At 33.9% G+C, this 17,030-nt stretch overlaps 1 protein-coding gene across 4 annotated transcripts in view; it reads left to right on the plus strand.

The window, feature by feature from the left end:
* GRID2 (glutamate ionotropic receptor delta type subunit 2) overlaps positions 1-17,030 on the plus strand; it is a 1,500,723-nt gene that overhangs the window by 894,859 nt on the left and 588,834 nt on the right. For all 4 annotated transcript variants that reach the window (XM_074396451.1, XM_003924021.4, XM_074396449.1 and 1 more), the window contains one exon: positions 16,146-16,199. In XM_074396451.1, the coding sequence (XP_074252552.1) occupies positions 16,146-16,199 (54 nt within the window). The remainder of the gene's footprint in view (positions 1-16,145; positions 16,200-17,030) is intronic.

Below are 17,030 nucleotides of genomic sequence, written 5' to 3' on the forward strand. Positions count from 1 at the left end.
TTAGAAATTTTTGAAAATGATTTGTGATTTTTATGGCTTGAAGTAGATAATCTAAAAAATAATTTGAAGAATATTTGGAAATTAATTTACCTCAGAAATTTTATTAGCTCTGAGAATGATCTGGCATAATTACAAATATCAAAAATTTCATGTAAAGTTGATTATGAATTTTTAATAATATGCATACCAAATAAAATTGAATAAAATTAGGATAAAGAAGCACACATTTTATTTTTTAATGGAGATTTTTATTCATTTTTAGAAGAAAACTAGAAAAACTCTAGAGAGTCTTTGTGATAATTTACTGGTAGTCCATATGATGAAAAACCATACCTGGAGAGAATGTAGCTATGCTAAAGGATCAGTTGGTAAGCAGTGCTGCTTGCTTGCTTGTTCCTACTCTGTATTTCAGAATCTTAACTGCCATAGCAAGCTGTCTTCCTCTTAACTCACATAACTAACTTATAAATGTTGAGAGAGATTCTTTAACTATGACCCTTACATATAGAAACATTAATTTTTTGAACATAATTGAACCTACAAAATGATTTTTAAATTATATATAATTCTTAATTTTTAACACAAATATAATTTTAACAAGTTTACTCTAAATATATTTTATGTAAATTATGAATTGTGCACAGAGCTGTTATGACATATCTTCAATTCTTTATCACTAAATGTTATTTTTTCAAAATCTTACTTTTGGAATAATACCAAAAATAGCAATAAACATATTACTTATTTTTCTTTTTATTGCATACAGATTTGTCTAATTCTCTCACATGTCTCCCAAACTGCTTTGATCCAAGCCCAATCTGCCCTGCCATATCAATTCTTTTTGTCAAGTAATATGTAATGATTTGCATAATAGTATTAGTCTCTGCTTTTGATGTACTCAAAATTCATTTTAAGCATATTTTATTTATCAAAAACATTTCAAGAAAAGCTTATCTCTGCACTAGTTCTGGAAAATGCCCTCCATAAATTGCTTGCTCTTATACCCATAGTGTCTTCTATTCATTTCTATATGGCCATTCATTGTTCTTTTTACACTTTTTAAATACTCCCTTACAACAACAATATTCTGTCCTTTATATTCTACCTTTGAAGACTTGATGGTGACTAGATAATGTTCCATTTTATTTTCATTGTGACTAATGTCGTATAGTCTCCTTATAGACATAACCATGATTATAGAAGACAGGAACCAAAATTTACCTAGAGAAAAACTGGACCCATAACCTTACTAACACTTTGCTTTCTTAACAAAATGAGGTAACCAGCAACAGAAATCATTCCATTTAAAATAATTTCACACCTTACCTAAAGAACCTGAAAATGAAGCCTTACTGTAGCCCAACATTCTGTTTTTGGGAAAATAGATGGCCTTCTCTAATAAGTACATTATCTCTTAAATTCTTACATTAGAAATTTGAATGATAAATACTTTGGTGAATAGTTTACAACTTATAATGTAAGATAAAAGATTTTATTCCTAAAAGCAAGGGATGAGTAGGTCTTAGAATGGAAATTTCAGTCTGGGCACTGTGGCTCATGCCTGTAATCCCAGCACTTTGGAAGGCTGAAGTGGGTGGATCACCTGAGGTCAGGAGTTTGAGACCAGCCCGACCAACATGGCAAAACCCCATCGTTAGTAACAATACAAAAATTAGCCAGACATGGTGGTGGGCTAATTGAATCACAGTTCACAGGAGAATTGGCTGCCTCAGCCAGCCATGGGAGGCATACTGGATGGCTGAGGCAGGATAATTGCTTGAACCCAGGAGGTGGAGGTTGCAGTGAGCCGAGATCACACCCTTGCACTCCAGCCTGGGCAACAAGAGCAAAAGAACTTTCTGTTGATTTTGAAACTATACTGAGCTAACCACACTGTAAGTCATACTGTAAATCAGGGTAAAATGTGTCCATAAGAACATGCCTTAGTTCATGAGGGAATAATGATTTGTTCTGTAGTGGGGTACATATATTTTTAAAGTGTGTTATACTGATGGGTCTACAAAAGAAACAAATAAAAAGAAGAAAAACAAACAAAAACATGTCACTTATTTCAACAGTTGTGGTGTTCAAAACCACAGAATATTTACTTCAAGTATGTCCTTGTCCTTGATTATCTCAAGAATAAGTACTACCAGAATACTCCTAAAGACTGTCTTCTAATAATTCTATCATCAAGTCCATCTTGGAAGGAAGGTTTTTAAAGCCAGCTAGTCAACCTGCTTTATGACTGTTTTCAAATTTTTCTTTAGAAAAAACAAGTGGCATTCAGAATTACAACTGTCAGCACATCTCCTTGGATCTGAGAGAGACCAAGGGATCATTATCAAATAGATACTTTGATATGGTTTAGCTGTGTCCCCACCCAGATCTCATCTTGAATCGTAGTTACCATAATCCCATGTGTCCTGGGAGAGACCCAGCTGGAGGTCATTGAATCATGGGGTCAATTACCCCCATGCTGCTGTTCTCATGATAGTGAGTTCTCGTGAAATCTGATGGTTTTATAGAGGCTTTCTCCCCTTTTGCTCTGTACTTCTTCCTGCCACCATGTGAAGATGGATGTGTTTGCTTCCCCTTTTGCCATGATTATAAGTTTCCTGAGGCCTCCTCAGCCATGCTGAACCATGATTCAATTAAAACTCTTTCCTTTATATATTACAGTTTCAGGTATGTCCTTATAGCAGTGTGAGTATAGAACAATATGTCCTTTGCTCTCTTGCTTTTGTATTCTGACATAAGTAAACTGTGAAATTGTGCCAAATTGGAATACATGATAACTGTGAAACAGTAATAATTATTTCAGTAATCTATGAAACATATAGGAGATTCAAAGTGGGTATATGCCTCTTTAAAGTAGATGAAGAAAGTCTTGACAATACATCTCCAGGATACCCCCTGAATTATGGGCCACAATTGTACCTCACAGCATTTATGGCCTCAACTCTAGTAACAGAAACACATCTTAGTCCCATTCTATAGTTCCTAATAAAGATTGATTCTCAAAGTAAAATCTGACTAAAAGGCAGAAATATATAATGTAATTTTCAAGGTTTTTTTCTCTTTATCTGCCTGGAGTTAGTTGAAGCAAGCTTTGATACGTCATTTATTTAACAGTTTAGCCAAACTCATTCCTAGTGTTGAACCTGGAATGGAATATAAGAAATAAAAAACAGTGAAATACAATGATGTACTTCAGGATATAATTCGTTGTTTATACTCAAAGCCTATCTTATTACTTAAGATGAAAAAATAAAAACAAAAAGAAACACAAAACATCATAGCAGGGGAAAAAAGTTTGTTTACAAACCCTGAAAACTTAATTTTTGTAAATAACATCATCCCAAATAGAAAATATGTATGATCAAACTAATTTGTGCAAAGCTATGATTTGTGTAGCAATGATTGAGGTGTAAATACACTTTAGTGTGTTACCAGAGTTTATTTCACATGAGTTTTTTTTTTTTTTTAACAACAGGCTTGAAAATATAGTATTTTTTCTAAAACAGGCTTGTGTCTTTCTATGGAAAGGTGGATATCTTTAGTTATTTCTACTGGACTATTATGTATAGACTGGCAGGTATTGGTATACTTTTCATAATCAAAGTAAATATCCAATATAGCCAGTCTGAAAGCTCATTTAGAACAGGGACAAACTCTGTCCTGCTCATTGAAACAACTCCAGTACCTAGCAATATGTCTGGTACATTTCAGGTGGTCCAAAAGTTTGAATGACTTTGTTTATTATTTAAATAATATAGTCTCAAATCCAAGTAATCACATGCATTCAATCCTTGATCAGGATTCTATAAATCAGTGGATCTCAATGACATTCACTGAACCTACAATATTGCATCAACTGAGAACTTGTTAGAAATAAAAATATTCAGACCCCCTGACAGACCTTCTAAATCAGAAGATATTGGGGTAGGCCCAGTAATCTGTGTTTAAAAAGCCTTCCAGATGATTATAATGTATGCTAAACTTGAGCACCAATGATGTAAACAATCTCAAATACATTGTGCACTACTTTTTAGAATTATGAGCGTGGCTTAAGAGTATATTAAAATAAGACTTCCTATGGACAGATTGTGAATAATTTTAATTTCTCAAGAATTTTGTTCTAATTTTTTAATGTATAGGACATTTGGAACATATATTCTACTTAAGAGTTTTTTTTCTTCATTTTAACTAAAAGACTATTCCCCTCACATAGCAAATTGTGTAATTTGTATAGGAAGGCTGACTCAGTTTGAGTTCGTGGTATAAATCCTGAGACAAGGACTTGAATGCAGATGGCTTATTAAGGAGGTATTCCCAGGAAGCACAAGTGAGGAAGTGGTGAACATGAAAGAGGGTAAGGAGAAAAGCCAGTCAAGAATGTGTTTGCAAAAATGGGTTATGATTGTGGGCAAATGGGTCTCAATCCTGTTGAGAACCACTGAGAGAGTATATGTGGAATAAATCTCAGAATGGAGTGGAGAGACTCAAGCATTTATGTATTTACTTCCAGCCCCACTGGTTAAGAGTTGATTTCCAGTGAGTCTAACAGACACAAGATTCCAGGTTACATTTGTGTATGGCCAAACAAGCTGGACAAAGGCAGAGAAGATGAGACAGCCCTTGAGGTGGGACATGTCAATACACTGGAAGGTTGAATTGTCACTGCCTTTAGAATAGAAGAACAGAACTGACTATGTATTTAAAAAAGAATAAGGATCAGCATTAACTAGAGGTTAGAAGCCATGAATTTGCAATAACAGGAAAGCACACATTTGTGTGTTCCATTTCTAGGAAAGGTAGAACAGTGAATTCTAAGAAATATAAATGACATTCAGAGTAATTCTAATTGTTTTATAGGAAGTGTGCAGTCATAAAGCAAGAACATTGAAAGATGACTCTCAATGTTCTTGCTTTATGTGATCATACCATGGATTCCTTTGTCAAATTCTATAATTCTGCTCTGCAAGTGACTTTTTCTTTGAGCAGTTGGCAGTTGGTGCCTTGGTTTCAACTGACATTTTGTTATTAAACACAGTTCAAACACCATAAGGTAATTTTTCAATGGTAAGAAAAGGTAGTTTATACTTCACCCTAGTGAAATAACACAGGCAGGGGAGTCAGTTGCTTAGAGTTCTGGAAAGTGTCCATGCTGTCAAGTCCAACACCATTTGAAAACATTTTTTACAGTAGGCCACAAAGCTGCTTTATATAGAACAAACTATGAAAGAAATTTAGAAACCCCAGAAAGCTCGAAGGTCCTGTTCTGATTCAGGAAAAATTTCAAAGACTATATTTCCTGAGCTTACATTGAAAATGACAAACACAAGTAGCTTAGGAATATGGACATGGAAATTCACATTTTGCATTTCTCTACTTTTTCTTTTGGATACTTTGTGTAGCAAAAACAATAAGACCTTTTGAAATCTTTTCCTCTGAAGTCTTTTAATTTTAGTAGAATAATCCACATTTTATGCTACTCTTAAAATTCTAGAAAGCAAAATCCCCATGTAATGCTGAAAAAGCACATGGGTAACAAATATTGAACTAGGAATGTTTTGTAATAAGTAACATCAGTTTCCATAGTAGCTTCATCAGTGATGAGCTACTTATAACAGGATACTACCAAGCTATACAAGGACTTTCATTAGTGTAAGAACAGTAGTAAACTGTCTAACTTTGGAAACTAGATGCTTAATTGTCATATTGCTTTATTGGTACAGTATCTAAGAATCATTGTCCAATGTCTCCTCTAGAAGCTTTTTGGTTTTCCTCCTCTGGTGACAATGGGAAGTTTTGTTGTGATGAAAGAACAGGAACAGGTAACTGTTTCTCTAGTTAAGAGTCAGGTGCGAACATTTCTCTGGTTAAGCATCAGGAATATACATTTATATGGATGTGTATGCATGTGCGTGTGTGTACTGTTTGATCAGTTAACCAGTGTAGCAGATTGCCCACATTCTCAAAAGAATATGGAAACTAAGTCTTACTAAAGGAAAAGCATATTTTCTTATACCACTTTAAGGCAAATAGTCATGGAATCACCTTTATTTTTCAAAGTATTCTACGGTTTAGTCTCTTTCTCTATCAGTTATACAGTGGATGCACATAAGTTAACACAGCGGAGTTTTAAATAAACAAAAGTCCAGTGTATCCCACAAAATGATCTGCAACATTCAGTTTAACTGTTATTCTAATATTGAGAATTGCATACCAGGTTCTGCAGCTTCGAAACAGAGGGCTATGAGAAAATTTTATAGAACATTTATTTACTAATTATTGACTCTGGCATCCACTCCTGTTTAACTTTATGATTGGGGTGAGTTAGTTTAACATTTTATTCCTCAGTTTCTTCATATTTAAAATGAACATACTTTTAGTGCTTGCATGATAAGGATGCTGTCAGAATTAAATGAATTATGATCTATATATTTATGTGTGTATGTATATAAACAGTGTCATACAGAGTAAGCACTCAACAAATATTAGCTTACATTATTATTGACATACTGTAAATAGCATTCAATAAGTATTTACTGGATAGAATAAATGCTGTGAAGCATGACCAGTTGTGAGTACTGTCAAAAGTACTACAGCAGCTTAAATTATTTTTGAACACATGTAATGTTCCAGATGCTTTAAATCTGGAATATTGGCTTTGTTTATTAATTAAATCATATAGACTTAAATTTAGCCATTTAGTCCTCACTATGCATCCATGAAGAAAGTGTCATTCAGTTCATCAGGAACCTGAGACTCAGTGTATGCAACATACCAGGTTACAATTAAGGAGGCCTAACATTTGAACTCAAGCCCATTTACTCAAATTTTATTTTCTTTTTCTAGTACCAGACAGTCTCCAAGTCCTGAGGTATTTGGCTTTGTAGATTTTGAATTGAGTATTTCTATAATTAATTACTATATAAAAATTAAGATCTTCTCACTTTGGAAAATGTAAATTGATTCATTTTCTGATTTAATTGTTTTAGTTAAATTTTTTTTCTGATGACTTCTTTTCTATATCACCTTATCAAATAGTTTAGTCCTATGTGAGGTCGGGATATCCACAGATGTATAAACACGAGTTAGGGCTATTTGGTTCTCTTCTTTACACAAGCAACGTTAAAAAAAAAAAATCTGACCTGTTTCTGGCAATCCATTTTATTGAAACCCTGCTATGTGTCATTAATGTAAAAAGATAGACCAGTGATCAAAATGAAGTCCTTACTCCCATGAAGCTTATTCTATGGCACAGAAAGAGATAGTAAATAAGTGACTCTGTGTGTGTGTGTGTGTGTGTGTGTGTGTGTGTGTGTGTGTGTGTGTGTTCATTTGTCTCAGGTGGGATAAATGCTCTAAAAAATAGGACAAAAGTAAGTAACAGAGATGCATGGGGGAACAAGAATGGAAGATCATAGAAGTCATGCCTGATGAAGTGACATGCAGAGACCTAAATGAAATGAAGGAGGGGGCTATGTGTTTGTCTCTAATAGAAGAGCAATCCAGGAAGCAACATAAAGACAAATGCTGAACTATACTGGAGGACCAGCAGGAAAGCCATTATAGCTGAACCTGAGGGACTAAGGGGATATCTAAAATTTATACAACATGAGCCTCACAGCCACTTACATAGCTAACTACAATTTCAATAAGGCCGGGATAGAGGTTGACTGAGAGTGTCAGGCAAGCCAAGGGTGAGGATAATACTCCTAAGGTTAGGGAGGTAGAGGTGAGAAGGGTTTGACATTTTGTTCGTGATGTGAGTTATGAGAAACACTTTTTGCAAAGAGAAACCAAGAAGAGCTCAAAATGAACAAAGCAAAGCATGGAAGTCCACAGCTGTGAAGAGCACATATATTGCATTTAGACATGATCAATAGACTTTAAGAACTTTATTTTTTTCTGTATTGGCTTCAAGATAGCAAGAAAGCCCTAGTTCATAAATCCTAGCAATTAAGTGCCAATTTGCCCCCAAATCTCCATTTTAAGCATTGATCACAATCCAACTAAGAACTCATATTCATTTGTTTGCCTGTCATACTTAAGAATTAATTTACTCTGCCCAGGGTCATTTAGCTATTAAAAAATAATTGCTACATGAAAATAAATGTTTTAGTGTAATTTTCTGATGGTGCCAAAAGTTAAGATATTAGCATATGGTAAAATAGGCAAGGGATGAGGGGCCCTTCAGCAAACACTGCTTTTTCTAATGTTTTGACATAACACCTTAAATCACTACAACAAACATCCAAAAAAACCCATTGCCAACAGAAACTCACAAAGAATTAAAGACAGTAACATAGCGGTTTCTTACACTGGCCATAATTCTCAAATCTTTATACTCATCAGGTAAAGTACTGAAATCATGAATTTACTTTTAATCACTGTTCAATCTTTGTTCAATAACAGAGAACACAGGAAGATTGGTCTATGCCACATGATGAATGTGGTCTGTTTCTTGCATTAGCGCCCATCTTTACACATCAAGAAACAGAGCAGGTAGCATGGTGTTGGCCAAGTCTCAGTGGTGGCGTATTTTCATCTCCCGCGGGGTGTGGGAAGGCCCACTGCACAGCAGTAACAATAAATCTAGCAAATCAGTTTATGAAATAACTTTGGCAGTAATGGCAAGAGGATTTGGATGAAAGTGTATTTGTCTTCCAGCTGGAAGATCAGAGCAGAGATTCTAAAGCAAAAAAAGCACAGGGTGAAATGGCAGATAGTGGCTGCTTGGATAAGAACAGAAGACAGTTGAGGATCCATGCTGAGCTCAAGGGGAAATGCAAACAAGACAGTCCTTTCAGAATGTCCCCATATTGTCCAGTGTTGGCGTGAGGGATTACTAATGCCATCTGCTGGATATTCTTGGGATTTAAAAATGGAATCTAAGCAAATAATGCTCCAGTCTCCCTGTATTGTGGCTTCAGTTATTCTCCTGAGAAAACCAACAACAGCAACAAGCTAAAGAAAACAAGCGATGAAAACAAAACTCAGGTTCAGTACATGTTTACTGTACCTTGAGAAGGTTGGAGCTTTGTAATGTCACTATATTTCACATATTGTAATCGTTGTATTTTTTTTTTTTTTCAGTTGGTGTTTGTTTGTTTAGTTTTAGCAGAACTCTATAGTAGTGCAGTTTGGCCATATGCAACACTCAGGCAATTGGATATAGTTTGTACTGTAAATCCACAAAGCCCTTGCTAAAAATATACACTATAAACTTTATATACTACATACTCTCTTTTGTTGGAGAGAACATTGTGGTTTTAAATTTTGTATTATTTTGTTTTTAAATAGGGATTTAAGAAATGCAAGAAAAGAAAAGCAAGTAATGCCATTTGGTCAAAAACATCACATATACATTTGTGTCTTAAATAAAATATAGTAAGTCATCTTTTGTTTTTGTTTTGCAGAACTATTTTCCTCTATCATGGTATCTGTAGGATTATTTTGGGATTGCAATTTAAAAATTCCTTCTGGCATTTTAATAAAATTTTAGAACTTGTAGAACTGTGTGACTAAATTTATATTGATTCTAGTCTACATTTTCCAAACTGTATTAATCCCGTGACACCTGCAGTGGAAAAAAAAAATGGTTTCTGTGATCAAATCCATTTGGAATATTCTATAATCCAAATATCTTCTAAAGATCAATAAGGCACATGATCTAAAATGTAAGGAGTTGATATTTACTGACAGTTTACCATATACCATTGTCTCATTTAATGTTTATTCTGATTCCATTATGTGGGCACTATCATTATTCTTACTGACAAAAAAGAAAACAGGTTTATAGGGTTTATAATTTGCTCAAAGTCACACTAAGAAAATGAAGGCACTGAATATAACTTTAGAGCTTACAGTCACAAGTTCAAAGCTATTCTATAATATTAATCTGCAAAATAATATATATTAATATGATTTTTATGTTAATTATATTTCTATATTTACGTTAACCTATTTAAAGCTTTGAGGGATAATGCCGTAATAGCATCTGTTGAACTTTGAACTCTGCTTAACCCAACATTTCTAAATCTTAGCTACGGGAAACTCATTAATGTTAGTGAACCTAGTGTCCTTCAGAATATAGTGCCAGAAATGCTGATGTAAGTAAGCTATGGTATTGCTATAGATGAGAAGTCAGGAAGGGAGTAGCTCTTTAGTGTTTCTCTGGCTACTTGTTCCAGCACATCTGCTGATGTCCTCTGCCTATGCATGCCACTTGCTGGTCTCCACCTGACGATTTGGAAAGAGTAGAAATAGGAAAGCAAACACCCGATATCTTTGCTGCTGCAGGTGCACAGAGCACTGGAACTCTCTGTATAAATGTGTAATATTTAGTACATCCTGCAAAGGGAACAAGCTTAATTTAGTTAAGCCACAACGTTGAGTGAAAAACAGCATGTTGCTGTTATTGTTTAGTCAATTAAATTGTCCCCTGCACTTGAAGGAACTGTTCTCCATTTACTACCAGTGAGAAACAAGCTCAGGCAGTGTTGTTGATTTCCCTGCGTTGGATTGTGTTATATTTAGCACATCTAAAGATTTGAGAATGAATGATGGAAGACACTGTGATAAATTGTCGAGCTTTTCTAAAGATTCAGAAGTTCTAAAGTTCCTGCCAGTGACAGATGGTCTGTCCTTACTCATTGCTTGTCTTCCTGACAGGACTTGATTTTTTTTTTTTCTCTTTTGCTCAATTCTCTTATAGTAAGTTCAGCTTCTTGGGAGATGGGATAGTTTCATTTGTTATAATCATACTATTATATATCGAAGCGGAATCAACTCTATATGAACATGTCATGCTCTTTTTACATTATTAATGTGCACATGTATAATGATAAAAGAGAATTATGGGATAAGAGGAAGAGAGCAAACACATTACAAAAGGAAATCCCTACCTCAATTCTTTCTGTTATTTTGATAACCAAGCATATTATTAAATAGAATCCCCATTGGATAGTGGTTTTTTTGTTTTTTTTGTTTTTGTTTAGAATTGCTACATTTTTTTTTTTTTTTTGGATACGCCAAACATAATATGACCTTTTAGGCAGTGTTTCTAATTATGATAATAAATATTATTTTAATACCATCAATATTTTGTAACTGAAAACATTTTGAAATTTTTGTTTAAAAAGCACAACTAGTGTTTATGAGATCGTAAAATATTTCTAAGAATTTACATGATCCCAAACAACAATGATGTGCTTAGATATTAAATAGGTTCCAAAGGAAAAAAGGAAAACTGCAATCAAATTTCCTAATTCCTTTCACCGGTTTCAAATATGTTCACTGCTGAAATAGGAGATTAGAAGATAAACTATTTAGTCTAAAAATAGGAAAAGGCAAAGAAAGCAATTTTCCTGTGGAAGTAAATAGAAAGGATTTAAAAATTCTAGCTTGTATGTAAATAACTTCTAAATTCCGGAAATGATTTAGTCCTCCGGTAAGTAATGCCACTGGTGTGATACAGCATTATATAGAGGCAGGTGTTACCAAGTGGAATGATCAACATTCTTTAAAAATATGAAAAGAATCAGGTGAATTGATTTGGGATTTACAATAGTTGTCTTCTGTTATCTACACAAAGAGCTCAGAAATTTTTTTATATAAAATTTTTTGTAAGAGTGCTCACTCTATATTAGCTCAATTTGATAATATGTGAGACGCATAAACAACATTATTGTTCCTTTTTCTCATTTTTTCCTTTAATTCTACTTCTACCGTGAGTTTTAGCCTCTTTGAAGTGATATGCATATATGTACATAATGCTTCACTGAATATATATATATCATACTACTATACATCCTTTTATATACGCGCGTGTGTGTGTGTGTGTGTGTGTGTGTGTGTGTGTAAATATATTACTCATTTAAGTGAGAGAACTCAAAGCTTACTGGATTTCCAAGATCTAGGCCATTGACCTCCATGTGATCTTTTTAATCTCCTTACTAAATGCTCCTTCCATTACTGATACCAGTTACCTTTTCATTCAGTGGCTTTTTTTTTTTTTTTTTTTTTTTTTTTTTTTTTTCTGAGATGGATTTTCACTCTTGTTGTCCAGGCTGGAGTGCAATGGCCATGATCTTGGCTCACTGCAACCTCCACCTCCTGGGTTCAAATGATTCTCCTGCCTCAGTCTCCTGAGTAGCTGGGATTACAGGCCTGTGCCACCACGCCCAGCTAATTTTTGTATCTTTAGTAGAGACGGGGTTTTGCCATGTTGGCTAGGCTGGTCTTGAACTCCTGACCTCATGATCCACCTGCTGTGGCCTCCCAAAGTGCTGGGATTATAGGCATGGGTCACTACACCCAGCATCAGCAGCTTTTTAACATTTTTTTTTTTTTTTTTTTTTTGGTAACATTCGATTACAAAACATCAGAGAACTCATGTCAGCCCACTGGTTATACATGAAGATATATCCCTCTTTTAGTGAACATTTTCTCAGATAATAAATGGAAGAATTGGCTTTATGTGTAGACCATTAAAAAAAGTAACACATGGTGTCACAATAATAATACATGGATTTTAGTTGTGTATATTGTATATATGTTGATATATAATTAAAAGGACAAGACATGTCTTTTTATTCTTAAGTACCATTCTAGTATAATTGGTTTTTCTTCTCCAGATAAAAATTGTTTGTAAAAAAAAAGTTCTAAATATTAAATATTCTTTTTTTATATATACTTTAAGTTCTGGGGTACATGTGCAGAATGCGCAGGTTTGTTACACAGTTATACATGTGCCATGGTGGTTTGCTGCATCTATCACCACATCATTTACATTAGGTGTTTCTCCTAATGCTATCCCTCCCTTAACCCCCCAACCCCTTGCTATCCCTGCCCTACCCCCTCCCCCACTCCCCGACGGACCCCAACGTGTGATGTTCCCTTTCCTGTGTCCATGTGTTCTCATTGTTCAACACCCACTTATGAGTGAGAACATGTGGTGTTTGGATATTCAATATTCTTGAAAACGCCAATAAGTATTGCATAATTTTGAAATCATGCCTTTATAAAATCACAGAAGTAAAAGTTACTCTAGTAAGCATGTTTATTAAAAATTATTAAGATTAGAAAAATGTGCATAACTGAAGTTAATAGAAATGCTTTGCATTAAAGATAAGATGGGCTGAATTACTCTAACAAGTAGACCCAAAATGTAATGTCCCACTACAAAAGGTTTGTTTCATGTCAGCTCAAGTACCACAACAGCGAGTAGGAAACGGGTGACTGCTCCATGCACTGGAGCTCTTGTGGCTTCCAAGGTCCTCTGGGAATGACATCACAATCCTAGTAAACTGGAATGGACAGAGAGCAGACACAAACACATGGGAGGTTTTATGGGTCAGGTTTGAAAGTGGCATACACCACTCACAATCTGTCGTCTTAGAACTCAGTCGCATGGGCTTGTAATTCTACCCTGCAATGGAGGATGGGAAATGTAGCCTAGCTGAGTGTCCTAGCAGAAGGAGAGAATGGATTTTCATGATTATCTAGCAGTTTCTACCACATGAATCCTTGACTTCCCTTAAAAATTGAGGTGACTTGAAATGATTATGCTATTAATATAGTCTAGTTTTTCTGATAAGCTTTCGTATCCACTCACTTGTTTGTAGGGCAGGGTATTTTAAAAATTCATTTAGTAACCTTAATTGGAGACTAAACTTGAGGACTAATGATTTTAGAATAGCTAGTCCAATAGAACTGGTAGGAGACCTGAGAGCTTGAGAACCTGAAAGAGTTTACAATAGACTCTTACTCAAAAATGCACATTAAGACATGCAGTACTCATACTGCAGGTTCTTAGAAACTTAGTGCCCACCTAAGTATGGTGAAGCACTATCAATTTAGAACATGAAGATAGATGGTTTATTTAGTTATCTGTAGTAATGTGCTAATAATTGTTTGCTTGTGATAAATTTATACTGCTAAATTATCTTATATGTTAATACTCATGAATAAAACCAAAGACCAGAAGGAGAGATTATCTCCTTGCTGACCCTAAGCAACCAAAGATAGTACAACTAGTAGAATCATGGGCTTAGACAACACATTTTCTTTCTTCTTCACTGAAATACAAGGTTTGTGCCTCAATATTATTTCATACTTTTGCCTAAAATATTTTAGATGAAGAGCAATGGGTAAATTTCATGGTCTATTTAAGTTACTCATAGTAGTTATCATCGTATCTCTTACCTTCTACTATTGCCTCATTAAGTTATCATCGGATATCTTACCTTCTACTTAGTCCATAAACGCTGTTACACAAAACAACTTCTCATTTAATAATTTCTACACGTAAGGCAGAGTGCTCATAGCTTAAATTTTGCTTTATTTGATTATATGGTACAGATTATTATTTAGCTTAAAAGGAGGATAATTTAAGCTAAATTACATCACTCTACTACTATTGCCTCAGAAGTATTTTAAATCTACACGGCCTATATATTGGTATTCACTTCTTTTTCTCTGAATTCTTTCTAGTTACATATTTTAGTAGTGTTTTCCTCCATTGTACAACATATTTCTCTTTATTTTATTTGAGAAACCCACTTTCCTTGTATCTGAGTTTCTAGTTTGAAGTCTTTTAATTTTAATGGAGTCCCACATATTTTCTATTACTTGTTATTGTTAATAAATTATTCATTATTTGTCTCTAAGATGATTTTTAAAAATCAGGAACTTAGAAATAAGGATTACCGTAACTTGTATGAAGTGGGTTTTTTTTAAAGCTAAAACTGAAAACTGCCATAAGTTATATTTTAAATATAAAATTTCACCTATAAGTTGATTATGCATATATTTCAAAAATGATAATAAAGCTTTAAAGTAGATAAATATATCCTCAATTCTCTGTTATGTATAATTTATACATCTCAGTAAAGTCTGAAGGACCAACACAATGTATAAAATAGTATGAAACTTGCACCAAATATTAAAAAACAAAGATTCTGCAACTATTGCATACTTCGTAAAAACACTGAATCACATACCAAATATATTTCCAATTTTATTTTTTGTGACACAGTGAACCCCTTGGCAGGTATTTCTCAGTAGGACAAAGAATAGCCACCAAAATGCAATTCACATTTTATAACAACTCCTTGATATCTATTGGAAAGCATCTTTATCTGAAACCCAATCGTTGTGTATCCTTGCAAAAAAACAGCAGAATGACCTCTTATAAAATAGTCTCACCTATTACATGTCATGCCATGCATAAATGAGAACATGTCTTAGAATATGTATGATAAGATTTGGTAGAGTGGAAATCTTGATACAGAAATGGCCCCTACTACACACACACACACACACACACACACACACACATACACACACACACACACACACACACACACACACACACACATCTGAGGCTTCCTTTTTTGGCCTAAGCCAAGAATCATTTAGAATAAATGTATCTGAAGTTAGTCAAACAAGAGGGCTGCCCATGTATTTTTGTTTTTCCTTTTAAATATATTTTATTTCTTTTCATCTTATTACCAACTAAAGCTACTAAAATTTCCTACCCATGGTTTAATGCTAACACGTTGCCTATCACTTTTGGTATTTAACTTTCAGATAATTTTAGAATTAGATCATTTTAGAATACACATGACAAAGATTTTTAGGAGAATATAAAGCAGTTTACAGAGTCAAAACAGTAGAAAACATATACACAGAGAAGTAGCAGACGATAATAATATTAAATTAGAGCCAGATTGTAGCAGCTATGTTGTTTGATATTTATTAGGGAGATGATAAAAAGCTATCAGAGTTTATTTTGAGTAGGAAATGTGATTTGAAATTTTAACTCCACTCTCAGTTAAATCGCAAGACAGAATATTTTATTTATACATTTTTTCTGCTGAAACCCATGGTTTTCTAGGTTTTGATGAATTATATTTTTGAATTTAATTAGCAAGTCTACAATGCATCTATGTGTCAAATCACAAATGCTTCTAAAGTGTTTTTGCTAATGATTTTTCAATCTTCAATTGAGGAACAAAGACCTTTCTAATATACAATACATTTTTTGTCATTTGCAAAGTTTATTCATTTAGTTTGCTTTGTTTTGCCTGATTAATTTTGACTGATAGCTGGTTTGTTTTCTATTCCAGGTTGTGGAGACTAATTTGGTTGCTTTTGACTGTCACTGGATCATTATAAATGAGGTAAATCTGACTAAACTTTATTGTTAACTCTGCGTCCTGTTTTCACATATATAATTATAGCATTTCCAATGGCCTTGAATTTTTAAGAGGAAACAGAACGTGACATAAACATTGAGCTTATTGAGTGAATGCTGTTTAACTAAAATAGAATGAACAGTTTTTAAAAATGATAAAGGCATTTATATGAGTAAAATAAGTGGAAAAAATCTTTCTCACTGAGTATCTCTTAGCTCTTTCTGTTGGCTCATACTGCCTGCTCAAGAAGATCATCTTTATAAAAAGTACAGTTCTACTTTGTAAGCAAAGTTAACTCCTCCCAGTGGAGTCCTTGTGTTCCATTTATATTTTAATGTTGTTTCTAGATCTGTTATGTCCACCCTCCTTACATGAGTATTAAAAAGTTCAGCATATGAATATGAATAAACAGAGAACAGATTTTTCCCTTTTCATAAGGAAGTACAACTGTTTTCAAATCTGTAGACTTGTCAAATTCTTGTGAAAGTCTTTTGATTTTGCAAAGATAATACATAGGATTAAAAATATATTACAACTTAAAATCCCTGTAAAATAACATTGTTCCATTAGCACCTGCCAGTCAGAAATGGAAGGAACAATGAGTAGATCAGTCATGGACAAGTAATGTGACCATGTAGACTTTTCCTCAACAAGACTTAGCACTTGGTTTTATCTGTTATTTATGAATAAAATTAATGTACTATTTATCATATTAAATAAAGAATTCTAGAATAATAAGATTTTCTTAGGAACAAATAGTATTTTTGGATAGGAATCCTGGTTTTATAGTCAGCAAGACAGGTTCAATTCTGGCTA

This window comes from Saimiri boliviensis, chromosome 3, assembly GCF_048565385.1.
Source record: "Saimiri boliviensis isolate mSaiBol1 chromosome 3, mSaiBol1.pri, whole genome shotgun sequence".
Lineage (NCBI taxonomy): Eukaryota > Metazoa > Chordata > Mammalia > Primates > Cebidae > Saimiri > Saimiri boliviensis.